Raw genomic sequence first — 26,919 nt, 5'->3', positions numbered from 1 at the left:
TTTACACTTTCTACTGATTAAGCTTAGTTTGAGGTTGGGTGAGCTAAAAACGGTACAATCGACAAAATGTGGAGTAAGCTGCCCATACTTTTGTCTCACTGTTTGCACTAGATTTTCAATAACACACACCAATTTCCCAAAATAAACACATTGAGCAATGCACTTATCAAGGTGCGCCTTTAAAGCTCTAACAGACAACTGTGCCCAGTAAAGTAAGTCAAATTGGATAAGAATGCGTGGGCAAGCCATTGGTGCTGCTGACCCACCTGGGAGGAATGCGTTGCGACGCCCAGAATAGACAGCTGTCCGGTCTTTTCGAGAAGACGTGAACAGAATGGCTTCTTCATTTGTCATGGCTGCAGAAGCAAGAGGGGAAAATACATTTACAATTATGATGTGCCAATCTAACCACAACCCAAATCAGGGTTATTTTTATAGCTAAATCCAAGCATGAAATAAATACAAAAGACTAGACATCAGTACTGCAATGAAATAGGTTAGAATGAAATGTGCACACAAGTTTTGTTTTTGAACATCAAGGCCTCGATCTTAAAGCGAACTCATATCAAGGCCCAACCATAAATAAACAAGGGCATTTCTTGAGCTAACCCCTCAATGGCTTTCTTAAAAACGCCTAGAATGCAATAAAACTGGGCATTGCAATTGCCAATCAACGAGGCCGATTTTGAATAGGTGGAGTAGTAAAAGCATCAACTTTAGCACTAGGTCACTTTTTGATTGAGTGAAGGGTTTAACGCGCCGACGCAACGCAGGCGATGAGGCGCGCCGTAGTGGAGGGCTCCGGATTAATTTTGACCGCCTGGGGATCTTTAACGTGCGTCGAAATCTTGTACACACAGGCGTTTTTGCTTTTCGCCACCACCAGAAAAGCGGCCGCCGCGGCGGCGAATCGAACCCGCGTCCTCGTGCTCAGCAGCACAACGCCTTAGCCACTGAGCCACCGCGGTGGGTGCCGCCGATGTCAGCTGATGCCAACGAATGCCATGTGACCTTGCTATCTGTTGATTGTCTAACTGGTTTATTGCCAATTTTTGACACAATTCGCTTGCCGTACTTTCCCTAAAATTTCATTTCCGCAATATCATGTCTGGGGTGATAGGAAACGGCTGCCATCTCACTTTTCTTGGGTGGCTTTGCCGGCGGCTCGTCCAGGAACCTGTGGGGCAGAGGTTTGTAGACTGGCTGGATCTCCGGCAACATCGAGGACACTTCGTCCCGGTCCAGAGGAGCCAGGTCGGGCTGCAAGCAGGCGCAAGAATCAGAGCCCAGAATATACCAGCAGAAACCACAGACACTGCTGGCACAACACTCCAGGACTTGACGGTAGCTTTACGGGAACATCAATCTCAGTACCCCATCTGATGGCGAACGCCTCACTGTCCAAAGAGGTGAACGAGCCCTTTTCCCCAACCCGGACAAGAACCTCTCTGGCGCAGAAGCTCAAACGCTGAGGCAAATCCAGACGAACACTTATCCCAACAAATCCCGGCTATACAAAATGTTCCCTCAAACACACACAGACGCATGCAATAAATGTGGAAACCCTTCCAACTTATTTCACGCAACATGGGCCTGCCCTATCATCTGGCCTTCAGGAAACAACCCCACAAATACGGTCGTGCTATGGGAGGCAGCTCTGGCCAGCTCCGACTTCGGGATTCAGAAGGACTTAATTCTTCGAGCCCGGAGAGGAGCAGAAGAGTCTGGGGCCCTGGAAGGAGGGCACCAGCCCTAAGACAATCGCGCCACCTCCTTTTTTCCTAATAAACGTTTCATCTCTCTCTCCATCTGTTGACACTGTAGCAAACAATTGAAAATTTCAAGTTTGGGGGGTTTTACACATCGGTGCTACACCTTGTGTATGAGCCACACCATACTAGCGAGCTCTGGACTAATTTTGACCACCTGGGGATCTTTAACGCACGCCGAAATATCAACACATGGGCATTTCTTGTAGTAAACAATAGCATAACACTACGGTCAATGATCTCGGGTGTCCGATCACTCAGAACTCCTTCAGTGTGGAGCAGTGCAGAGGTAATTAATTGGCCATCAAGATGATGCAATGCTTACAGCCAAAATAATCAGCTGATGGTACCGCATAGTTCTTGAGTTTTGAGGCTCATTCACATTAGTTTTCAGTGGGCTAGCACATATTTTCCAACTTTGCGCTATCAACTTATGGTGATAAAAGTGCAAACTTGCCTCTGTGCCCAGAATCCCGGCGCTCATGACGCCAATCAAATGAGAAGCGGACGGAAGGCAGCTTACCTTGCGCAGTGCTTCGGGCATGAGCTGCTCTTTTCTGCTGGCATGTTTGTGGCTCTTGCTGCTGCTGCTGCTGCCCCCCTTGCTGCTCTCGCCGTTCCTCGAGTGGGACGACTCGGCTGGCTTGGAGGAGTGATGGTGATGATGCCTGCTGTTGGCATCTCGGGAGGAGGATGAGGAGGAGGGAGGAGCAGCAGCAGGCTCAGGCTTGCTGGGCTTCTTGGCGGGGCTGATGGGCTGGGGCTTCTTCTTGGGCTTGGGTATAGGCACGGTGTCGTTCAGGCCCAGGCAGGCCTCGAACGAGGCTATCGAGCCGTCCAGGCCCCCCTCGCTGTGGCCGGCCTTCTTCAGGAGCTTCTTCATCTGCTTTTTGTCCACCTTCTGCTCAGGGCTCTTCTTCGGGGGCGACGTCTCCACCTGGGCAGGCATCGCGCGGTCCGTTCATCCCCGACATGGATAAGCCCGCAAAAGGTGAGATGAGCTGTATTCTCAATGATAAACCAGAAATTAGAGAGAAGGCAGTACAGTAGCCGACCATTTTTTTGGGCTATGAAAATCTGGACTTGCTAGATATTTCGGACTTTCCCGAGGAACCTCCAGTTGTCCCACAGGAGTAATGACTCCCAGATTTTTCAGACTGCTCTGATTCAGACTATTTTTCATTCGCCTTCAGGTCCGAAAGAATTTCAGACGTTGGTGGAAAGGTAGAGCCACCCACCCATGCATCCAAGTGAGTGTAAGCAAGCCTACGCTGGGCAAATCGTCCGCCTCTCCGCTCACCTTGACAGGAGAAGGTGCGGGCTCCTCTTCACGTTGGTGATGCCGCGATGACTGGTGGTGGTGGTGCTGGTCGGAGTGCCTGTTGTGGTGGTGGTGTGCCGCATCACCGTTCTGCTCGTGGCGGGAATGTGTGGGCACACTGTGTACGTGACTGGATGTCTCCACCTCGATGGAGTACGGCTTGGACGGGCGGCTGGCCTTCGCGGGCGGCCCGTCCTGCTTGCTGTCGCGATGCCTCTTGGATGGGGCCGACTGCAGCGACTGCTCTGAGAACTCCGCCGTGCTGTCCGAGACGACCTGGAATTGAGAGGCCACTCGGGTTCAGGAGCTCGCCGACATTCAGGGAAACTCGCATAACGAGCGAAAGCAAAACTGCAGCTTGTGAAAAAGTGGCTGGCACACGACGAATAGCAACGTGGTGGGCATGCGTACTGCTGTGTTGTGTAATGTAGTTCTGTTCATGTCACCAGGTGGCGCACAGTGCTAAGGTGGCCCATTTCCATTGTCATCATCAGTAACCGCAGCCTGGTTATAAATATCGTGTAACAACAATAAAGGCTCTCTCTTCCGTGGGTGCGAGGTGGCGTCTGCACCTCTCTGCCACGTATGGTGACTCGGTATTGGCCACCTTAGCACTGTGCGCCACCTGGTGTCATGAACAGAACTACATTACACAACACAACATCCCCTCCTCCCAAAAAGGGGCAGCACAACGTTACACAACACAACACGTACACAAAGGAAACTGTGCTGTGGCAGGTTTTGGTTGTTGAACAGGAAGGAGACTGCCTGCAGCCAGAAACTCTCAGAGATAGGCGACCAAACATCTAAATGTTAGGTATTTATATAATCAATCAAAATGGTGCCTACACCTGCTGGGTACGTATGTATGCTGCATAAATGTCAAACAGAACAGAATCTCTCTCTCTGTCAAACATATACACACAAATGCACAAACACACCCCACACTCTCTTAAACATATGCATATGCATGCACAAGCACAGAACGCACAAACAAAAACAAGTGTCACACAATGGCAGGTTACCGCAAAGTGAGGAGTAGAATTTACTTGACGGTAGTCCCCACAGGTGTTAAAAAAATACTCTGACATTATGCAGTCACTACAGCTTTGGAATCAAGACAGAGCAAACGATGATGGCAGGCAATGTTAAAAGAAACACAGAGGAGTGCACAACAGCTGCATCTAAATTGCTTGTATGTCTATGCAAAGAAATACATATGTGTGCGATGATGGGCTAATAGTGGATGCTTCGCATCCACAACATATCTGCCTCAAAGCACGATCTGCACACCCTGATACATATTGTACTGTATAAGCTACGAAGCATTAGAGAGACAGATCACATACCAACCTTACCAGACATACCAGTGATTCACTACAAAATAGTAGCAAAACAGTAAATCTTTACATAACTCCTGTCCACGCTCTTTATTAGCCTGTTTAATAAGGTGCATGATGCCCTGACGATCTGACATAGAAATTAGCAGTACGTAAATACTGCCTAGCATTTCTGCTGAGCAAAAACAAGATCAGTGCACATACCAGCATAAAACAACAGAAAAGCTGCATGCCATCCCAGCCAAGAATATGCTGGTACCACAAACGCAAACATGCATAACTTGCCATCCAATTAAAGTTTGGGTATCTGACAAGAGGCGCCACCCACAAATGAAGTGATGATAGCTTACCTGTTTCCAGCCGCTGATGATGGACCGAGCAGTTTCCCCGACAACACCATCGTTTTTCTTGAGATGATTAACAGTTCGCCCTATGCCAGTTTCCTGTTTTCAGCGAAGGCAACAAATACTGAATTTAGAGAAGGGAAGCGTAGCTGCTAGCAATTAAGAGTATCGCAAATTTTCGCGCTTCTTTTTCTGCATGCGTAGAAGCAGGATAGTTGCACGCAGTATTTGTACGTCGTTAAATTTCTCGGACGTCAATTCTTTTTAAAGTAATTACTTGCAGCATTTGACCATCCTGTTGAAAAAACCGGGGATGTGTATATTTCACTCACTTGTAATAGCGTAAGTGTCATAGGAACTCTTTGCAGCTTCCGGAGGGTTTCCAACACCTGCGCAAAATTTACACTATTAAAAACTGCGCTTTCTCGCATCATCCGCACCGTTGTTAGACGCGTACTTTTATCGAAAAGCCGTCACTTAGTTCAAAACGTAAGAGTTACGTTTACAGCGACGATCAAGAGTTGTGTTCGAGTGTCTACACAAACACGCCGCAAAAGTGCCACAGCAACTGCGCCTTTAGAGCACGAACAACGTGAAATGTGGCAGCGCCTCCGGACGCAGATTGTTTAGCCGTTTCCACGTCGGGACTAGTACAGTCCGCAACAAGCACCGATTCACTGGATCGGAGGAATAACCAGCCAGATGTTCGCGGCCTTTGAAAACTTTAACCCCTCTGTCACTCGTCTTTATTTCGCTTCTACCCCGCGATTATGACCTGCATACGCATAAGCCGATAGCTGACGTCTCTTGTTTATCAACGACGAGGCCGCTTGCTGCCGTTGCTCAGGCTTTCCTGGGGAACGCCGACAACGAAGCACGCCACCATTGCCTTTACGAGACTAACAGATCCTTCCGAAAAAGAATTAGAGCAAAATCCGTGGGCACTCGCCTTTTCATCGCTCTGATTTCTTTCTAGCCGTTTACCGTAGTGTAAGATTTTTTCCTTCCAGTCGGCCATCTTGCCAGCTGATGGGCAGCTGCTTATGTTGCTAGCACGGACAACGCTTGGGGCCAAATTTGGTACATGTGTCGGTTAGCCGTTTAGCTACTTCCGAACGGTGGCTTGTTCAACGGCTCCTTTATTGCCTTTAGCCGCTTCAGCTCGCGTCTGCGTGACGCGCGGGAAATTTAAACAAGTTTAAAGCGAGTCATAAGTCTTCATATTGTGAGGTTTCACAGCAAGAGCGTCCCACAAGGCGGCAACGTTCTTTACTCCTTTTTTTTAATTCGAAAATGCGCCGAGTGTGGAACTTAGTGCGCGTCTGCATGTTTATGGTCTTCATTCATTGATTTGGAGACGGTATTTTCGTCTATGGCAACCGTAGCTATGGCATATGAGTTCTCTTGGAGGGAAAATCAATGTGTGTCACGCGGTCGCACAAACCGTGTCCTCACTCTGCGCCGACTCTCCTTGCACACTGACCGTCAACTTAATCGCAACGAGGCCGACTCTCGGTGTTTTGCTGGCCCTTCAGCCTGTCTTCAGTTCAGCCACGTATCCGTATGATCCCGTTACCGACACAAGATACTCTTCGCACGGCGAGCGTGATACCGTGCATTTTGTCTACATTGCCACATAACTGTAAACGTTAGTAAACCTGCCGTTATTGGTGTTTGTTAAAAAGATAACGCAAATTGTAAACTAATTGATCTGTTTTAAGCGCACGGGGGAGTAGCTTTTCGCGCGCTCGATCTATAACGAAGCGCCTGACTTTTTTATATAGGTCATTAGGCCGTGAAGCTGAGTAGAATTCATTGCTCTGGTCATGTCAACGAGCGCTTAAAGGAGCCACATGAAGCCGTACACAATGGTACTTCCGTCCACGTAAGTTTGCATTCGTTGTATTCCAATGTCCCGTGGCCCAACACTTTTTGAAGGCCTGTATAGCCGTAATTTTTTTTAGCAGTTTCTTTCTGGTGTATTCGATTCTCGTGGCTGATGTATTAACCGCTGTTTGCGTACTTTCCTTCGCAGCGCCCTGTTCGGATCTTCCTTCGGCAGCATGTTCCTCAAGACCATAGGGAACAGCAACGCTAGCCTTTTGATGATATTGGTGTTTGCCTTCGTGGTAAGCATGAGAAAAACTTTCTGATGCATTCTGGTTGGTTACATTGCAGTACATCTTGCCATTTCCCAATAGTTCAGGGAGTTAGTATTTGATTCGGTTCTCGTCTAGTGCGAAAAGTTAAAAACAATGTTTTGTCAAGAAGAACACCGCGCCATCGCCCAGAGCACAAAGGTAATTGAAAGGCACGCTGGCTGTCTTACCGATCGCACCTACACTAACGTGCGCAGGGGGTGGCCAGGGCAAAGCGACGCGTCACTAGCGACCTGGCTGCTTATTTGTGAAAACAAAATTTGCAAAGTTTTCTGCAAAAAATCGCTGAAATATTTTTTTTAGAACCACTGAAAGGGTAGAGAGAAAGCTACAAGTGTTTTGCGTTGATATTCTATTTGTCCCAGGACACCAAATGTGTTCCACTCCGCGTGATGGAGTCATTATTTACGTAATTAATTAATTAATTAGCACTCCTGCACGTCACAAATGGCAAAAGTAGTACTGGCAGTAGAGAGAGCGAGCGAGAGAGAGAGAGAACTCTTTAATGTTGACCGAAGAGATCAGCTCTGCTAGCGGCAATGCGCTTTGCTTCACCAGATGGGGATTAGTACAATGCAGTGAGGCGGTTGTGGGAGATTGAGAAGACAACAATGAGAGACAAAGCAAAAATTAAATATACAGAAAAATTATTTGAGACAGATAAAAAGAAAACATATGATTCGCCTCTCAGGAAATATCAATTCTTGCTGACATTGGAAATATGCGAATAGCAATATGACGAACCACGGAATAGCCATCACACAAAATGCCGTTTTCATTTTAACTGTTGTTCCCACCATGCTATGCGGAAGCACACGAGCGTTCTACTCTGGCTCAGAATACGGAAAATAAGTGTGTTCTAAGGTCGCTAGCGCCGTCGAAAATCTGAGCGAATTTCGAACACGATAGCGCATCGTCGATCGGACTAGACGACAGTAGTTCAATGAACTTGAACAGTTCGAGTAAGGTTTCGTGGTTCTATATAATGCCGTGAACCATGCATTGAGTTTGTTTATTTATGTTTTGTTTTTGCCGACTGGCTGCGCCGGGCTGTGTTATATGTGTTATCCGTGGGCCAAGCGAAGCGCGGGTTCCATTTTTTATTATTTATGCCGCACGTGTTATCTCCTTTGATAGGAAGAGTGTTTCAAACTAACGCCACAAGTCTAGAATAATCTTCTTTGATCTACAGTGTTCTGGAAGTAATCCGACGGCTCGAGAAAAGCTCGCGTCGAGAGAAAAATGCCCGCAGAGCAGACGCCGCGGTATTCGATTCACCGACACTCGCCTGCGCACGTCACTTCGTTGACTGTTGCTTTGGCTTCGTGCAATACTAAGAAGGAAGTTTTAGTCTATATTATGATGTCTTGAGATTCCCAGTTTTCGTTGCATCGGCTGCAGAACCACGGTGGGAGGGGAGGGGGGGGGGGGGGGAAATCGAAAGAAACGAACCGGACGGCCACCTCTGAATTTGTTCAAAAATGTCATTGTCTTCGTTTTACGGGGAACTTGAACAGCGCACAATGCTCCCACGAAGTTTTGTACACGCGATCTCGCAAAGCTCCTACCGCATTGCAAATTCCAGCGTTCGGTCACGTAGTTTAAAAGACTCAGAGGCTTCTAGACATTTTGGCCCAAGTGAAACTGAAAAGCAACCAGCTGCTCCTCTGGACCGCATTGCTACATTTCATTACGGCAATTGTCATTTTAATTTACGTGTGTAGCAAACACAGAAGTAATGCCGCTATTTATAAAGTTTTCGCTGCAGGCGATACGATGGTGCATGGCTCAGGCTTACGAACCAAGCCTGCACATGACGAATAACTGTCGCTCGGTCAGTATGCGAGAAAAGCGTCAGAATGCTGCAGTTAATCTCAATAAGCGCGGGTAACTTGAAGAGAGTTTAAACCGAATTGAAACCGACGCACAGGTATGCCACTGGAGGGAAACGTTCCCAGCGGCCCGGAGATGATGATTCATGGGGACGACGTCGTGGGGTCTCCAGGACAGAACTGGCCTTTGCCCCGTCAGTAGAGCCGGCCTTACCGCATTCGGCGCCCTCTGCAAAATGCTGCCAAGCCCGCCCCAACCTGGTTGTCAAACTCATTTGTACAGCAAAGCTGTCTATGGCTAGAATGCAGCACATCATCTCCGACAACGGCGCGATGTGGACAAGAATCGCACGCTAACGTACCGCCGCCTTGCTGCGTCCATTCATGTACCTGGGATCGTAAAACTCTGCCCCACACCTTCAGCGAGGGGAATAACTCGCAGAAGTATCAAAAATGCTTTACAGCCTCCATACAGTGATATAATAAGGTGACTTATGATTTTCCTACAAAAACGTTTTCTCAGCAGTGCGTTCGTCTTTCAAGGTGAAGCCGACTTTAAGGCGATCGGTGTAAGCGTGGTCTTTGGAAGATGGCTTTCCCGCATTAAGGGCTGCATAGTGAAGCATGTTAGTCTAGGGATGCAGTATGATTACAAAAAAAAAAACACAAAAAAACAGCTCCAACTTTTGTTTTATTGAAACTATCCCGAAAGCGATTATACGACAGTCAGCCGCTAAGACAGCTCCACCATTACGCGAAATTTAAATTTACGTTTAAAAATTACACTAATACCTCGTTAACTCGAAGTAGTAAAAACCAGGAAATATTTCGAGATAAGCCGATATTCGAAATAAGCAAAGTTGCGCGAATTGCCATGAAATATTGGTTCTTTGCAAACATGGCGCTGCTACTTACCAGTTCTTCAACATCATCTTTCTATCTTGCTTTTCATAAAGGTTTGAAAGAGAAAAAAAAACATACAAGAGACGTTCACCGGCTGGGTTTCATTGCTCTGCAATTTTATTTAGCAGAAAAGAACTGCGTAATGCTGGTCTGCTAAAGAGTCCTCTAGCTGCTTGACGCATTGCATGAGCCGATCTTCCCCGCCGGTGCTCTCCATTGGCTTTTTCTCCGCACGACACAGCTGTATGTTCTAGTACACTGAACCTCTGCGCGTGTCTCTACCGTTACATGACGTGCCACATGGTTGCTTGACGAAGTTGATATGCCTCTAAGCTCAGACTTCACGTTCGGGAAAAACATCGGTTTTGTGGTAGGCCCGGCTAAACGAGAAAAAAATCAAGGGATTTAGGCGCGCCAGCATCGCCCGAATCTTGTGAAACGATCCGCGGCGGCAAAATTTTCGTTCCACTCTCAGTCAAGATTTCGAGATATCCGCAGTTTGGCCCAAAAATACTTCGAAATAAAGGGCAACAAATACATGGGATGTATACGAAATGGTTCGGGGCCGCAGAAAATTTCGACTTAGCGGATTTTTAGAGATATGCGAGTTCGAGTTAACGAAGTATTACTGTACATACTTCATAGTGAAGTAGTAAATAGTGGGGAATTCCCGTCCGCTGTCAATGCATGAGCATTTACGGGAGGGAAACGGACCACCCCGTATCTGTTTGTCCGCTGGAATAAAACTGTAGCCCGTTGGAGTTTCATTTAAGTAATTAACTATGGAGTATGCTCACTTGCAAACTACAAGCAAACGTCTGTTGTCTTGTGAACCTCATGGACTGCATCCCGGTCGAGGCGTACTGTCGCTCGCGTTGAGGCTCGGCGCAACTGCTTCGCTGGTCGTCCTTCTTAACACATTGGTAGGGCACCGATTTTTTTTTTATTATTTATAGGTACCTCTATGCCAAGGATTCTTTTCGTTTTATTTTTTTTTTCATGAGGATGTGCAATCGTAAAATAAAACTATGTTTGACAGTTCATTCACGCGAGCTATGCGTTTCGACGGCTAAAGCCTGATCGGAAACCACCAAATCCACCAATGAAAAGAAACTTTCCAGTGAAAAATTAAGTTAGTTGCTTTAAACAGAATTCCAGACAACTGCAGTTATTCATCAAGAAGCTTAACAAAATGTACTGTTGGGCGAGTTGGTATAGTTCATTTAAAAAAATAGCTACAAAGCGAATAGATACAAGGACACAGAAAGACGACGGACAGCGCTCGTCCCGTCGTCTTTCCACGTCCTTGTTTTAAATGCAAAGCCCTTTAGCAAATCGTAATTTTCGTGTCCGCAGTTAAAAATACCAAGAAATTGCCGAGCGCACGCACGTGAGCGCGCACACATGAGCGCGGGCCTCGCAGCGATTGCCCGCCAGTTAACAAAACCAAGAAAACGCCTAGCGCTCGTGTGTGCATGCCTCGCGAAGACAGCCCGGCGTCCCCTGCGCACGTTCGTCAAGCCCACTTAGGAAGATTTGCCAAGACTGAAAAAAAAAAAAAAAATCTTCCAGCGTTCGTAGTAATGGAGGCAACAGTTTCTCTAAACGAGAAGGACACGTGATAGCGTGCATTTCTCCGAGGTGATGTCCAATGATTATCACTTCCAAAAAAATGAAAGAGGCTCACACAGTCACACTTATAGCAACAATGATGGAGTAAAGATCGTTTCGGCAGCGAAGAAGAGCAAATCGGCTGCAATCGTGGACTTAAATTTTAGTGATGGTCGTGAAGGTTGCGCACAGCCTCGCTACCTTCAAGTCTGTATATATGCATTACCGTGAGCTTCCTTGATTGTTTCTGTTCGCGCTGTAGCTATTTTTTTTTAAATCATCAATAAGCTTGCACGCACTAGCGACGCCCAGATATCGACTGCCTGATTTTAAATCTTCATAAGCAATCAACCAGTGCTAAAAAAAGCACGAATAGGGCGGATATTGAAGCGAAACTAGTAATGAGATAGTTACTCTAAATAGCAGGCATGGGATCTCTGTACTGAAGAGACCAATGAAGCGTGCGTTTTTTTTGTTTTTTTTTTTTACGTAGAATCCGCCCGTAAAATTACAGAATTTTTTTACAGTGCCATGCACGCGCGCTTTCTTATTGGTTCAGCGTGCTGCGCGGAGAACCGGACAGAAAAGGAAACATCGGCGAAATGAGGAAGTGGGGATGTTAGTACTTGCGAACTAAAATAGCGGGAGCGTTAGTTCCCGGTAATAACGTACCCATTGACAGAAATACAAAGTTTCAGGGCTAAACTTGGTGACAGCGCACGAGTTTGGCGCACCATTTCTCATCACATACATGGACAAAAGTCTAGTGGGGCGAAATGGTTGTGTCATAGGCGCTCAATCTGATCAAGTAATGTTGTAGAGTGCAGACCATGCGAGGTTTGCCAAGATAGATCAGGTTAGTTTAGCCCGAAGCACTCATGGGCACGTTACCAGTAAAAAGTAACAGCGTTATAGTTACAGCTACCCGAGCCAGAAAAGTAGCTCTGCTACAGTTACACTTATAGAGTTTCCAAAAGTAACTTGTTACAGTTACAGTTACCGTGAAAAAGTAACGTCGTTACTTTTCCGTTACTATCAAAAACCAAATAATGGAGTTTATTTAATAAAGATGTATGAAGGCATGCGTGTAGTCAAAAGTGGTAAATACCTACAAAAAGGGAACCTGGAAGAGGGCACACTCAAGTGCAAAACCAACAATCGTTCTGCACGCCCCGATTTGTTGCGTCAGCTTTATTTGTTGCCGCACCCTTAGTGTCGGGGCATTAGTTTGCAAAACTTATTGTAACTTAGGATGAGTTGTTTCTCAAAGTTGGCGACATAAATTTTCCCCCTTTCCGGAGGTCTAATTGCCGTTTCCTTGTTTTTTCTTGTCTCTGCTCCACTCAAGGCGATGGAATAGATTCAAGAAATAACCTTATAAACCGCCCTCCGACCCCCTCTCTTCGCGACCTGCTCTCCTAAAGTGCAAGGGGTGCTGTGCTGTGGAAAAGCGAAAGGTGGAGAGGATATGAGAAAGGAGAAAATGCGAAAAAGTGGAGAGCACGTACTGTACATGGGGGTTTACGAGTGTTGCTGTTGGGTATTTTTTTATAAAGAAGCAAGTAACTGTAACGGCATTTCCAATTACAGTTACTGTGTAAGAAAGTAACAGTGTTACAGTTACAAGTTCCTTCAACTTAAAAGTAACTAGTTACAATTACAAGTTAATAAAGAAGCAACTATATAGTTACCGGTAACTTATTACTAGTAACTAGTTACCGACCAAGACTGGCCTGAAGCGAAAATTAGGATTTCTTTTGTTCTTTAAATGACCTTATTCGTTCTTTTCTGCTAATTTTTTAGAAGTTTCATTACACGCCAGTAAGTTTAGCATTTCGGTCTTTCTTTTCTTTGAAAAATAGCCCCTTCTAGAAATGGGCGTACGAGAAGACAGCTGAGCAGGGGTTGACATAAGAAAGTTTTTCCTCACTGTTTGCAACACGGGAGGGATGAGACTTCAATCCTAAAGATATGCCTTCCAAGGAGCGAAGCAAATAACGTCAGCCTCTGGTCGACAAATAAGCATTTATTCTGTCTCCCACTCTCTCTTAAAATAAAACCAACCCAAGGTTTAAAATAATAATGCCAGACTCAGCTAATGCAACCTCTCTTTCCGAAGTAGCCAGACCATTGTACGAAATTTTGCCCATAGCCATGCATACAGAAACAATACTAGAAATAAAGTCGCTATTTACTAAAAATTAAGATCGATTCAATGCAGTGAGTCATTCCTTTGTTATTTTACGGGCGAATAACTTCGCGACAAGGCGACCTTGCAACAGAAGTTTCGCTATTAAAAGGTGCCAAAAAGTGAGGGAAGCCGAAAGTTATACTTGAGGTATAGGATCGCGAATACGGAAGCCACGTCCCGCATTTTCTTCGTTTCTGGGGAGGCCGATTTCCGCTTCGCGCCAAGCTTTTTTTCGGTACAGAAAACTTGTGGGTGAATGGTTCTGGGTATAGGCTGGATAATTGGGCTGATTTTCTCCCCTCATTTCAAAGCGCACCACCGAAGTCTTTCTTTTTTTTTTTTTTGGAAACGGAAGACAGGAGGCGGGGGGGTCCCACCTCTAAGAAAGGCACTGTCCGCCAGAATGTAACCGTTAATCTCGTTAAATAGAGGTCACTTTTACCGGAATTTCCGCTTCAAGGAAGCGACCCGCTTCCGTCTGATTTTGCAATACTGGATCCGTTCCTCGGTGGAAGTGACTCGGGAAATGAAACTGCGGATAAACCGAACGTACATGCTGGTTGCAGGCCACCGGTCCACTTGATAGCGAGTTAAGTGGTATCCCGCAACATTCAGATTAACGTACCGCATTTGAGAAATAGAGGAAGGTGGAGCGGATGAGTCAAAACGAATGAAAGTCCCTTCGGAGCCGGGGGCTGACCCAACTGTTGTCAGCAGGGGCTAAACATTTAGCAATCAGTCAGAACGGTAGGTCTCTTCGATTTGGCCTGCACTTTCTGCACCAGTTCACGATTGGTTCAGCGCAGGTGCCACCACGGCACAACCAGTCCTGCCCTTTTTTTCCTCTGCGTCTGCACCTCCTCTCTGGGAAGTGCCGTTAAAGTTGCTAACTCATCTTGCACTCTCCGCACCGTCGGTAAGTCGAAGAGAAAAGTGCAGGCGCCGCGCGTTGCACTCGAAAACCGAAGAGACGAGTGCGGCACTAGTGCAGCCGAATCGAAGACACCTATGATTTGGAAGGAGCTGAGCTCAGTACGAAGTGCACGTCAAAGCTGGGCTGCGCGAGCTACGAAATGTACGCCTGGGAAGAAGCACCACGAAGTTACGATGTCTAGCCCCTTTGTCACACGGGTCAACAATTACTACAATTTACTAATGAACAACCTAGATGGGCTTCGCCACAGGAAAGGAGAGTCTTAGCAAAGCACCAACACATAGGTAGTCACCTCGCCACCTACGCATCACCGCGATATAACCGCAAGCTAACAATGTATACCCGAACCAGGCTGACTGTCGCGTCGTGGCGTCGCCGACCCGCGTTTTTCATGTGAGGCATAAAATTTGGATCTCTACTTCCGGTCTAGAATCGCTTACAATCCGGAAGTCACGTGACACATGTAACGTTTATAAGTTTGAGTAAAACAATAATAACTATCAAGACAAATAATGCAACGTCAAAGTTGTTAAAAAAAGTATATTTAAACCGCAAGACTGTGAAACACTTAACTCAAGCTCATTTCTCGAACAAGCGAGATATCACGTGACTGCGGTGATCATTCATTGCCAGAGCATCCTCTACACTTTCTTTCTGTCTATGCCACGGAGAAAGATATCTATGCTTTCAGTGCCTGTCAGTTCGCTCTCAGCAGCCGTCGGTTCCGCTCTACGTATAAAAAGTAGCGGCGCAGCTGAGCTGCTTGAGCAGGCGACAGGCGCGCGCGTTCGCGCACGTTCGCTATTCTCGTCGTATTTTCTCGTTCCCTGTCGTCTGCGTGAAATTTTCTGTGAGCGAATGGCTGCGGGTCGCTAAAATGGCTTATTGTTGTGTGCCTCTGTGCAAATCAGACGAGAAGAAAAAGATGCCAGGGCTATCTGGCATCGCTTCACGAAATTTCACGAAAAAGGGGTTATCGTTTCACGAAATTTCCATCCGACATTGACTTGAGGGGCAAATCTATGGCTTGTCGCGATTCGTCGGGACGGCTGGGCACCGAACGATTCGTCTTGCTACACCAAAGTGTGTAGTCGGCACTTCAAGAACGAAGATTTAGTCAAAGGCAAAAAGCGACGGCTGGAGAAGGGCACTGTACCCTCCATTTTTGAAGGTTACTCTCAGCGTTTGCAGCCAAAGCCTGTACCAGATCGGAGCTCGTCGGAAGAACAACAGCGCTCGAACAAAAGGGCTCGTTTTGGGGACGCGGGGCGCACAGACGCTCCGTCAACTGTTACATTTCGCTCGATCCGGCTTCTGTGTACTGCCATAACCGAATCCCTGCCTGACGACGCCCCCGTGGACACGCTAACAGATGGATATTCGGGACCGCTATGGTGCGGTGAACCTTGAAGACAAGCATATCGTCAAAGTGTTCAGGTTGACAGCAGATCGGCTTCAAGCTTGTTAACTACAGAAAAAGCGAAATGGAAGAGGAATGAAAAAGACCTCAGGTGTCAAATTCTGCGACTAAACCAGACTGTTGACTGGTAAGAACTGAAACAGCTGAGAGAGGATTCTTTCCCGGTGGACCTTTTTTACATACGGCATACTGCCGCTGAAAACGAGCCTTCTGCGTTATTCTTCTTTGAACAGGTAAGGAATTTTAAGAAGGTAAAGCCGACATTGTCCGAGGAAACAACCCGTCGTTGTGTTGTTCTCAGGCACCTATCTGCCAAGGCATATGAACATATACGAAGTGAAGCTTTTTTGAAGCTGCCCTGCAGAAATACTCGTCCGGACATATCGGCATCCGAAGTGGCGATACGGGCTTCACGAAACTGGTTGAAGCTCGCCGTAGGACTGAGACACAGAACCTAAAAAAAATCACGAGAGAAAGCTGGGCAAGTTGTTATGTGTGCTGACTGGCCACAGAGCAAAATTACGCTTAAGCAAACAACAAACAAAAGGCGAGTATAGTGCATTATTTTATGCTTTGTTTACATGCTACTCACCAGTAATCAATTATGCGTTACGAAAATGCGTGTTCCCCGCGTACTCTGAAACGTCGTTGAAGGTGTAGTGTCATAGACGACTTTGCAGTGCTAGCTTGTGTGGCTTTGAGGTTCATGGCAATTTCGTCGGGATCAAGGTCTTGGGGTGTGCCAAGAGACGGCGACGTTCGAGTGCAGGACAATTCAACCTGCTCGTTTCTGGGATGGTATTCCCGTGTTTGTCCGTTTCGAAAACGTCCGTTGTGCATCCGTTTTACTGTGACGTATTTCCTGTTGTAGGCGGGCTTTGGGTTGACTTTTGCGCAGCTGTTCATGTAAACACATTTTAAACGACTAAACCTATTTTAAACTATCTTTTATGTATTTAATGTTCCGCTAGCGAACCAACAACAAGGCGACGAAAAATCGCCTGCTCCGAGAAGCCACGGCTTATAGCTACGCCAGCTACGCCGTGCTTGCATGGCGTCACACCCGAGTGTTCGCTTTTAGTCAATCAGGGCGTGCTCAAAACGGACACTTCTGAAACGGACACAAAACGGACAAAACAGCAGAATACCACCCCTGTTCAGTCCCGAGTGTCCTGCTACCAGGGGTGTAGCCAGGTGGGGTAGGGGTAGGGGGTTTTAGAACACAGCCCGAAATTTTTTGAGCGGTGCACTTCTCTTTCGGTCCCCTTCGAATTTCGGCCTTTTTTTCGTCAACCTTGCTCACGCTCAACCCAGGCATGTTAATATGTAAAAAAAAAAAAAAAAGTAAACGGGTGAACAAAATAAACAAAATGGGTAAAAACAAAATAAGTAAGCGCTCGTGTTGTCAACTTCTTGTGTATCATCTGTCCGCGCTTTAAACATGAATCACATCCAACTGGCTCAACTTTCCGTTCTACTGAAGTAAATGGGATCAGGAAAGGAAAATGGATTTTAGGGGTTCTTTTTGGCCTGCGGCGTACAACACCCCCCGAAAAATATCTCTGGCTACGCCATTAACAAACTCATTTTGGTCGCAAGCATGTCAACACGTGCTTGGGCGGACTTTTCGTGCGCGACGTGTGGAACCAGTGCAATGTAGCGTGACTTATTCGCGTTCACTCCAGATAACTGCAAACTACTCGAATGACTCTTCGGCGCGGACGCAGATCACCTACTCGATCGGCTACCTGTTCATGCGGAGGCCACACGCGGCGTCCGGTGGTGCGTCCGGAACGTCGCAAGCTGGCGTTGGCGGCGACGAGAGGGCCAAGCAGTCGGCTGCTGCTGGAGGGGCGGCGAAGGACGAGACGACTCCGCTGCTCGGGGATTCAGAAGACGAAGACGCCTCCTCTTCGGCTTCGGAGGCCAACAATGAGGAGACTCGCTGAATCGCATGCCGTGTCTCATTTAATATGCCGCACGGGCCTGTCGCGACTGCATACGCCGGAGCACTCAATGAAGGACAAGGTATACGTCGCGCAGAGAGATGGCGTTACACGCGGACTGCTCTTGAAGTTTTACAGAGAAAGACGTCAAACTAGACGGGGTGGGACTAGCTAGCGTTCCGCGAGTGGCGTTGCGGAATTCACGGCGAAAATAAGGGCAGACGACGCGGTGGGTGGTGTACTTCAGGGGGCGTTCTCAAAACTTGGTGCATTGATCTGGCCTTCGAGCATAAACTGACTGTAGACATTGAATTTTTGAGTGTGGGAGTTTTACTTCAGAGATCGTAAACCCTTTTTAATGAGTTCTTTTAAATCGATAAAAGCGTAAACGTTTAGTAAACAGGTGTTGGTCAGCATCTTTGGCTGCACTCATGATGCGCTTGGAAGGGGGTCGACACGTTCTTCTCCGCAGCTTCCTCCAGCATCTACGCATGCTATGAAGGCGAAGGCATCAGGTTGCGCTTGAACAGACGCAAAATTTTGCGGGGATTATTCTGTAAATGCTTCGAACCTGTACCGTTTTCAATCACGATGCTGGTATGCAGCATCTGTTGTAATCAAGCAATAAATACATGCAAAAAAGTGCTGTCACTTGCGTACTCAGAACGTGGGCCGTTCTCTGGCAACTAAATCCTCGAGGCGTCACTGGCATCGCTTAGAGAATGATGCTGGGCGGTGTGCCAGCATAATATTTTTCTTTACTTGAGTGGAGATGATGCGTAATTCTGTTCGCGTACGCAAGTATCTGCGTGTGCTTGCGCGACGTGCCGTTGCTCGCGGGAATTTTAATCTTAGATTGAAGTACTGACATTTCGTGATCGAATATAGTGCACGCCTGCCTGGGGCAAACATTTACCGGCGCGTACGCATGCATGCGTCACGACCTACCATCGTAGTCGTCATCATCATAATCGTCATCACCAGTATTGCAAAAAAATGACATTGTTAATGGCGATATTTTGTGATATATGCAAGTAGGAACACGCATCGCCATCATCATCGTCAATATTTTTTTTTTTACCGAACGTGATAGCGCTTCTTGTGATGAGGCAGGGGGGCCATCCTCACCAACGGGAAGGGTCGTAACCCGCTTCACGTGAGAGGCGATTTCGCGCACGCTACCCGGACTTTTTTTCACGGGTACCACAGCAATGCTTCCCACACTAAAACGCATTCTTCTGTCCGCCCCAATCCGCTTGGAGGGAAGCACACTTTTTTTCTTTCGACGCCCCATCAGCCCAAGCCGTACTCTTTTTAGACTAACACCTACCACGTGTGACTACATTCCGTTTTAGATGCAACGCATCTCATGCTCGCCCATCTGTCCTTCCTGCGTCTGTCCGGCGTTGTCCGCACAGCTGCGCCTCTCCTCTCTCCGATAGCGAACACTCTCTCCCAAACAGCTGCGGGTTGGCGCAGCGCGCTCTCACTCCGTTGCTAGGCGCCGGTGGGCGGCGCTGCGCATGTGCAGTACTCGCTCTCTCTCTCCGCGCTCTCCTCTCCTTCGGGCGCTGTGAATATAAAGCGGCATGCCGCGCTCCGACGGTCTCAGTCGACGGTCGTCCGCGTTACGCTTGCACTCTCTCGCAGTACTCGACGATTGCTTGATGCAATCGTCGAGCCCCTAACTGTGCACTTTACGGACCACAAGGCACTTATTCTCGTCTGCAATAAAGACCGTACCTGAGCATACGTGTACTGCATGTGCATTGCATGGTGAAAATGGAAAATTACGTCCACCTCCCCTTCGCGTGAGAATCCCTGCTATAAGCGTAATCAATGCGATGGAAAACGCCAATGGAACCCCCCATGAGATGCGTTGCATCACACCAGGGTTCCCACGAGGGGAGGTGGGCGTAATTTTTATTGATTAGCAATTATTTCAAGAGGACATATTAAGAGAGAGAGACAGAGAGAGAGAGAGAGAGAGAGAGAGAGAGAGAGAGAGAGAGAGAGAGAGAGAGAGAGAGAGAGAGAGAGAGAAGGGTTTACCTCGTTAATTTGTGTACACGGGCAAGGCTTTCTGACAGGACAGCTTCGAAACAGACCGTGCAAGCTTAGGTGTAAGTCTCGTGTAAAGCGTGCATCACTGAAAGTAGGGTTCTACGGCGGTGAAGCATATTCTACGAGGGCGCTCTTCACATATTTTAACGCTTTGGCCGAGGGGGTGGTTCGATAAATTATCATTGGCATCGAAATTGCGTTAATTGGCGTCTGAAATGACGTCAAAACTGTCTCCGCCGACAAGAGCGCCACTTATCGCAGGTAACAGGGAGTAAGTACACAGCGTGTTCTCCTGCGACGGGTCGTCTGAGATAGGATTGATTGTAGGGTTCAACGCTCCGACGCAACGCAGGCGATGAGGCGCGCCGTAGTGGAGGGCTCCGGATTAATTTTGACCACCTGGGCATCTTTAACGTGCGCCGAAATCTCGTACACACGGGCGTTTTTGCTTTTCGCCTCCTTCAGAAATGCGGCCGCCGCTGCCGTGAATCGAACCCACGACCTCGTGCTCAGCAGCGCAACGCCTTTGCCACTGAGCCACCGCGGCGGTTCGTCTGAGATAGGGAAATAATTGCTGGCTATGTGTACATATACCGATTCATTTTATATTTGACTCGTAACTTCCTTCTGTCCTGTTCGCAATGACCATGCACTGGATGTTGCTGTGCAGTATACTTGTCGTGTACCCCAATTTATGTCTGAACAGCGTGTTGTTGGGCCACTTGGTGCACCATTCCAAGGGTTGAAAAAAACTGAGCGCAGAAGAAAAGACAATAAGGACGGGACAGGACGGGCGCAGATGAATAATGAATAATCGTGCAGATTACGTCTGCACGATGAATAAAAGCAAATTTATTATCCCGACTAGGGGGCCACCAAGTACTTGGAAGGACAGGGTGCAAAAAACAAGTACTTGCGTTGAGAGGCACATTACGAACATAACGAAAAATTGTCTGAAGATTACGATACTTCCAAATGAGGAATTTTAACGCAGCTGTTTAACTGTTTCGATTTTGCAAAATACGTTGAGGCAAACCATTTGAGACAAACACATATGTACGGGCGGCGTCGGCAAGCCACTGCGTCGGCGGCGCACAAACTGCAGCGTCCTCTGGATTCTGGCGTCTCTGAGGCTTGCTCGGGGAGCTCGTTTAGCTGAAGCGGCAGACTACGCACTTTTTTGTCTTTGTAAGCGGTCGCGTCATCGGCGAACGCACGACGGTGCGCGCTACTGTAGCATAAGTTCGTACCAGGTCCCCGCCGCGGGGAACGTCTCCCACGGCTCCCGTGACACTACGCTTTCTTCCTCACACTTTCGCCACAATCCCCTCCCCCGGTTTCCCCTCGCCCTCTCTTCGATGTCCTCCTTGATATCTTGGTTACATCGAGGGAGAGCGGCGAGGCACGCGCGAAACCGCAGGAGCGGCCACATAAGAGCTGCGCTCTAAAAAATTAGCGATGATAACGCTGACGTTCTGTGCATTTTTACGTCAGCAATCTCCCATAGACTTCGAGTGAGCGTGAAAGCAATGAAAGAAGCAGCGAGCAAGCAAAAAAACAGGGACTTCTGTTCATTCGTGGCCGATTCCGTTGTGCGTACGAGCCATGTTTGGGGAGATGGCTTGAGAAGAAGATTTTGTCGCGGCGTCCGATGCGATCACAAGACCTGCGCCTCTCGAGCGATCGTCATAAAGAGAACACAAAACTAAAAATAATAGTCGACTGTTTATTTTATTCCCTCGTTCGAGTCTGGAGTACACCGGGTACTATGTACAGAGCACGATCATTTCCAGTGACTGACAATTCCAAAGCTACGAGTTGAGCAAACTTAGTTTCGGTGAGCATCTCGAAAATTGAGGAGCTGTACTTGATGCACATGGCAAAAGATCGCTTCCTTTGAAGTAACACAATTGGAAGGTTGGCAAGGCAAACGCAAATTTTAGTAACCATAGACAACATCAGCAGAATCTTACGACCGACACTGCCACATCTAGGCTGATTTTTTCAGGTCTGGACTTGGCCACACAGACAGAAGACAAAAGTGCCATGTTCGCATATTCCTTTGTGTTCATACTCCCTGTGGCAATTAGGTTTTACTACTGTACTTAAACCACCAAGTAAGAACTATCCTTTTCTATCCCTTGGTTCAGTTACCGCGTTGGAAACTCCCAGCACTAGTACACAATTTAGATTAAGAGTTATAATCCAGCACCTTTCTCTCCCGATTCTGTTGTCAAGCTTCAGTGTCTTGCTCCCTAAGTACATATGTAGTTCGAATTTCGCGCCTATCAATACACACATTTTACCATGCAGTTTTTTTAACTGTCGCAAACACTTCATCTACAGTGGCTTGTATCTTGCTCCCTTCCTTCTGTGAGGGCAACCGAATCACATTTTCGGCAACATAAAATGTTCATTTAAACTTGCCACCCATACCATAGCTCAAAAGTTCGTGATCCGCTCAGTGGTCGCCGAAGCACTGGTCGAGTTTCGCTGGCTCTCGCTATTTCTGCCAATTTTCTTCGCCATATCGACAGCAGCTTCTGAATTTCTGCGGGTTAAAAGTCGACCAAAATGTTTTATTAAAGTACAGAAGTCGTTAGAGTTTTGTTGTACACGCGTCATTTCGTACATGCGATTAACTGCCTTCAGCATGTATGCTCCTCGGCATGTTTTTGGCTTACAAAACAATCACGATACCTTTTTAACAAAGTTAATGAAGAGCGTTTCAAAATGTTTTCGGTAGTTTACAAAAAGGTTCTTGGCAGATGCAGCGTCTGTTCTAGAGAGGTGCCGGCGACAAGTTTGTTACTGTTGTACATTGCTGCAACTTTACTGCTGGTGATATCTTATGAAGCACCTATGCGTATAGTTACATACTTCGTAGCTGCTGTCGAGTGTCTAAACCACAGGCCACGCAAAGGCAACAAAAATTCCTGCACTAGAATGAGCACATTTTGATGGTATACCCACACTATTGAAACTCTTCTTTGGTGAGCGGAGGTCGATTTTGTTTGGCTGTATATGCATCGACATCGTTAATCTTTTGCGCACAGGAACTGTGCCCATCACTATCCCACTCAAATTGTTTGAGCTGCAGTGAACATATTTAATTAATGTAAAACCTCGACCGAGTCAACATCATATATCTCCGGCACCACCAAATAACTACACCCCGAAAGACGTCAATATGCACACCTTTATACATCATTAAGAATGAGTTTAATACAAATTGTTTCAAGTTTGACGTCGCCGTTTCAGAGGTAGAAGATTTCAGTTTAAACCATTTTTACCCAAGCAACTTGAATGTTAACTGGTTCTGCTCATGAAATATTATGTCAGCAAGCGCGGCCAGAAATATAGGTGTGTCTTGCGAGTGTACCGTGAACTCTTACCTGATTCTTCACAACTTATATCTAACCATAATGCAGGCGTACCCTCGCGTCCTCAGTGCACAACGTTACGGAGAACCTGGTAAGCCTGCAGCCAGCATGCCCCCGTCCTCCCTATCCAACATGATCGTCATCTTCAACATCACAATCGTCACGGAAGTCAGTGCTAAAGCTCAGTCGAAGAAGCTGTCCTCGTCGTCGCACTTCTGACTTTGCAGTATCTTGGGTTCTGCGTACATGTCGATACCCAGGACTGAAAAGAGAAAAAAAAATGAAGTATAAAAAGGGATTAAGAAATTAAAAATTAAATATCACTAAAATATTCATTTGCTAACTTTACGGCCTATCGCACGGCAGGCACTTTGACACGCCGTGGCTTCGAATTCTCTACAACAAAAGCCTACATAAGTGTGGAATTTTTCTGCCTTATACTGTCAAAAAGTTCCTGGACACAAAAGGCGCAGGTTAGTACCAGAGCAAAAAAAAAAAAGGGCCATCTTTACTAACGTGAAACCTGGGGAGGGGTGAAGCATGCAAAGTATAAGTGTATTCTTGGCGCCTTGGCGTTTTTTCCAACTGTGATGAAACCGTTGGGGGTAGAGGTATGCAGCTTTGCTCTAAAAGTGTCGTGTCTTTGAAGCTTTGCTGTAAAAGTGTTGTGTCTTTGAAGCTCGAAGAGTTCTAGCGCGAGGCGTTAACGAGTGTCCCGGTGTTTTTTAGTATGCGTTAAGTTCTAACGCGAGGCGTAAACGAGTGTCCCAATGTTTTAGTACCGTGACTATATAAGACGACGGTTACGACGACAACATGAGACGCCAACAGCCCGAGCCCCAAAGGGGCTTCGCTCCTAATACTTAAAGCCAGCCCGTGCCAGTGGTTACTCCTTGTTCTGAGACTTTTTTGACCGTAGTGTTATTAGGGACGATTTTTATTCATAGTTATTGCTATTAATTTTAGATTATACTTTTCTACCGTGTACACAAACGCAGCCTTTGATGAAGGCATATTGAGGGGGAATTTTCCCACCCCGCGCTCCGCTCCACTATCACGGAATCCACCTTTGTGGCCCTGCAGAGCTAGAACTCTGCGCAACTGCGGATTAAATTTCAGTCAAGGCGACCGCTACACGCCTCGATGTCTACGCAGGCTGCCGACTTGCGCTCCAAGTTTGCAAGACTTGTTATGCAATTTCATCCTCAGCACAACTGTTCAATATGACCTGCCGTAGAGCAGAAGTGAAGGGTATTGCAGTCATTCTACGTTGGTTCTGGGGAACCAGGAGGGCAACGAGAGAGCTAGATCACCGGGCTCCCGCTCGCACTCCTCTCAAACCGCGTGGTCTGAGCTCTCTCACAGACTCCCGACTCCGCCACCCACAGGACAACCACACCAGAACCGATCTATGGCCCTGAGAAAACAGCGTTGGTAAGAACCTACGTACGAGGAAATTGCGAGCCGTGAGTCCTCTAAACCCGCACCCACTGTCTTAAAAGCTGCCTTAGGGCTGTGCAGGTGTTGCTGCTCAGACTACGTACAGGCTGCGTTGTTACACGAACGGTGGCAAAAGTACCAACAACGACTATAAGACCCTCAATCTCTCTCTCCATCATTCCCAACCGACATCCCAAGACCTACGACCCATCGACCCAGACCAACCTACTCAACCATTCAACTGACCCTACTGTGGCCTGGCTACAGGCCCTACCCCGGCCCTTCTGTGCTGGGGCTGTCGGACCCATTACCTGCTCAGTGAACGCTTCAGGTGTCGCCGTATACCAAACATGGATTCGACTCGCGCCAGGATCACCGGACTACAGACAGAGTCGTCGTGAAGTCGCCCCTAGCTTTCGGCAAGGAGACGAGAGTCATAGACCGGCTGTAATTCTCTTACCATTCTCTTCCTGCCCCCTCTTTTAAGCCAAGGTGAGCTTTTTTTTTTTTTTTCATGTAAAACATTTTGCAACAGCAACCAAGCCGCAACTCGCAATGAAATTGCCGCTCGAGGTGGTGCAAGGCGTTTGCGAAACATCTGAGGAACAAGCATTGACCCAGTAGAAAAGCAATCTCATTTTCATCGCTCCACGAGACGTCAAGATATAGCACGCATATTTCTGTTGACTTAATTTAGTTTGGTTTTTCTCGTGGGCGTTCGTTGTATTAAAAAAGATGAAAAGGAACGCTTCTTACCTTTCCTCGAAATGAGAGAAGGCACGTCATGTTTGACTTTTGCGCTGATGAGGTTTCTAAAGAAAAAGAAAAAAAGGAAACGTCAACAAAACTCCGGTCACGTTTCTGGACGCGAGTGTTCAGGACTAATGGCGCAGTGGAAGAAGCGATCAATTTAGTACACGTCATTCGCGTGCCTTGTGTAAGCCACATTTGAAACGTCCGTGCCACGTGGCGGGAGAAAAAAGAAAACTTGTAACGGCGCTGAGCAGTTATTGACTTTTATGTGGCATGACCTTTAGGCATCAATGCGAGAATTTGGAGTGACTCTGGCTGATCGTTTCAGTGGTGGCCCCGACCGAAGATGTCACTATCAAAACATAAAAAAATTATATTTGACCGGAATGGTTTATTTTCTAGGGTTTTTTTAGACTTATAAGCACCTCGCTACACTTGCATGCCTTGTTAAACTGAATAGCGTCTGTTCTGAAAGTTAGATTTTAAGTGTCCTTGTTATTATATACTGTGCACAATTGAACTTGGATGAGATTAGACAGTACAAACGTTGCTTTGCACTGTTGTAAATACATTTGCACATGTGTGCTCAGGCAAAATTGCCATTTTAGGTGAACTTGGATGAGATTAGACAGTACAAACGTTGATTTGCACTGTTGTAAATACATTTGCACATGTGTGCTCAGGCAAAATTGCCATTTTAGGTGTTCAGTATGAATGGACGTTATTGTGGCATATCTATTTTACTGCCTGTCGCAGGTTATGTTTCGTTTCTCTGCCCCCGAATGTGACGCAAAATATTTACGTTCGCTGCAATTTCGTTTTTTCCTATTTCACCAAGTCTGTGAAGCTCTGCGAGACTTTGGTAAAAAAAAAATGTGCCCCTAAGCAGACAAGGACAAAGATTGACTTACACGGCATTTATACAGGCGCCTGTATATGTCGTTTGTGCATATATCTTCGTCCTCGTTTGCTTGACACCATATTCTTTTTACTGAATTCATGAACCAGCTATAGCTCAAGAACAAGTTTTTTTTAAATATGATACTTCTTGCGTCCTTCATTTCTGTCCTTTTGCTAGTTCCCAAGTCCACGATTAAGGCGTTCATCTGTTCATGGGTGCTTTCATAAACGATTGATTGATTGATTGATTGATTGATTGATTGATTGATTGATTGATTGATTGATTGATTGATTGATTGATTGATTGATTGATTGATTGATCCCCACGTTATTGCCTCATCCCCACGTTATTGAAGTTGAAACATTTAAAGTATGGTGCATGTTTCAATTCTACACCCCTCCCAGGTCCAAATAAGCGGTTTCGTAAATAGCCACTGGAAGTCCTGAATTGCATGCGCTGGCCCGGCGTGTGAAATTTTACAGGTACACAAAAACGGGGTTGCGCTGTCTTTCTCGGCAACAAGCTGTCTTAGCTGTATGTACCGCACCCAGCATGCGAATCACGAGAGGTCAGCAAGCCGGGCTGGAATAACCGGCCTCCCGAAGCGA

At 46.9% G+C, this 26,919-nt stretch overlaps 3 protein-coding genes across 7 annotated transcripts in view; 1 reads left to right on the top strand and 2 right to left on the bottom strand.

Moving 5' to 3' along the window:
• Positions 1-5,868, bottom strand: part of LOC144174532 (uncharacterized) — a 598,699-nt gene extending 592,831 nt beyond the window's left edge. Inside the window, exons 1-7 of one of the 2 annotated variants that reach the window (XM_077703283.1) lie at positions 5,724-5,868; positions 5,107-5,163; positions 4,781-4,873; positions 3,070-3,366; positions 2,293-2,706; positions 1,140-1,260; positions 267-356 (exon numbers count right to left, since the gene is read on the bottom strand). In XM_077703283.1, coding sequence (XP_077559409.1) covers positions 267-356; positions 1,140-1,260; positions 2,293-2,706; positions 3,070-3,366; positions 4,781-4,873; positions 5,107-5,163; positions 5,724-5,792 — 1,141 coding nt within the window. In that variant the 5' untranslated portion in view covers positions 5,793-5,868. The remainder of the gene's footprint in view (positions 1-266; positions 357-1,139; positions 1,261-2,292; positions 2,707-3,069; positions 3,367-4,780; positions 4,874-5,106; positions 5,164-5,723) is intronic. The other variant, XM_077703282.1, reaches the window with a different exon arrangement.
• A 264-nt stretch (positions 5,869-6,132) lies between these two features.
• On the top strand, positions 6,133-18,398 carry LOC144173275 (uncharacterized). The gene is made up of 3 exons (XM_077701763.1): positions 6,133-6,659; positions 6,810-6,903; positions 17,552-18,398. The coding sequence occupies exons 1-3, from the start codon at positions 6,628-6,630 to the stop codon at positions 17,771-17,773; spliced, it is 348 nt and encodes a 115-aa protein (XP_077557889.1). The 5' UTR covers positions 6,133-6,627; the 3' UTR covers positions 17,774-18,398.
• Positions 18,399-21,558: 3,160 nt separating this feature from the next.
• Positions 21,559-26,919, bottom strand: part of LOC144174524 (uncharacterized) — a 28,000-nt gene continuing 22,639 nt past the window's right edge. For all 4 annotated transcript variants that reach the window (XM_077703270.1, XM_077703269.1, XM_077703272.1 and 1 more), the window contains 2 exons: positions 25,414-25,469; positions 21,559-23,479 (listed from right to left, as the gene is read on the bottom strand). In XM_077703270.1, the coding sequence (XP_077559396.1) occupies positions 23,400-23,479; positions 25,414-25,469 (136 nt within the window). In that variant the 3' untranslated portion in view covers positions 21,559-23,399. The remainder of the gene's footprint in view (positions 23,480-25,413; positions 25,470-26,919) is intronic.

This window comes from Haemaphysalis longicornis, unplaced genomic scaffold (genome assembly GCF_048455015.1).
Source record: "Haemaphysalis longicornis isolate Haplotype H1 unplaced genomic scaffold, Haemaphysalis longicornis Haplotype H1 scaffold_3, whole genome shotgun sequence".
NCBI classification, from domain to species: domain Eukaryota; kingdom Metazoa; phylum Arthropoda; class Arachnida; order Ixodida; family Ixodidae; genus Haemaphysalis; species Haemaphysalis longicornis.
This window is presented reverse-complemented; position numbering and strand designations above follow the sequence as displayed.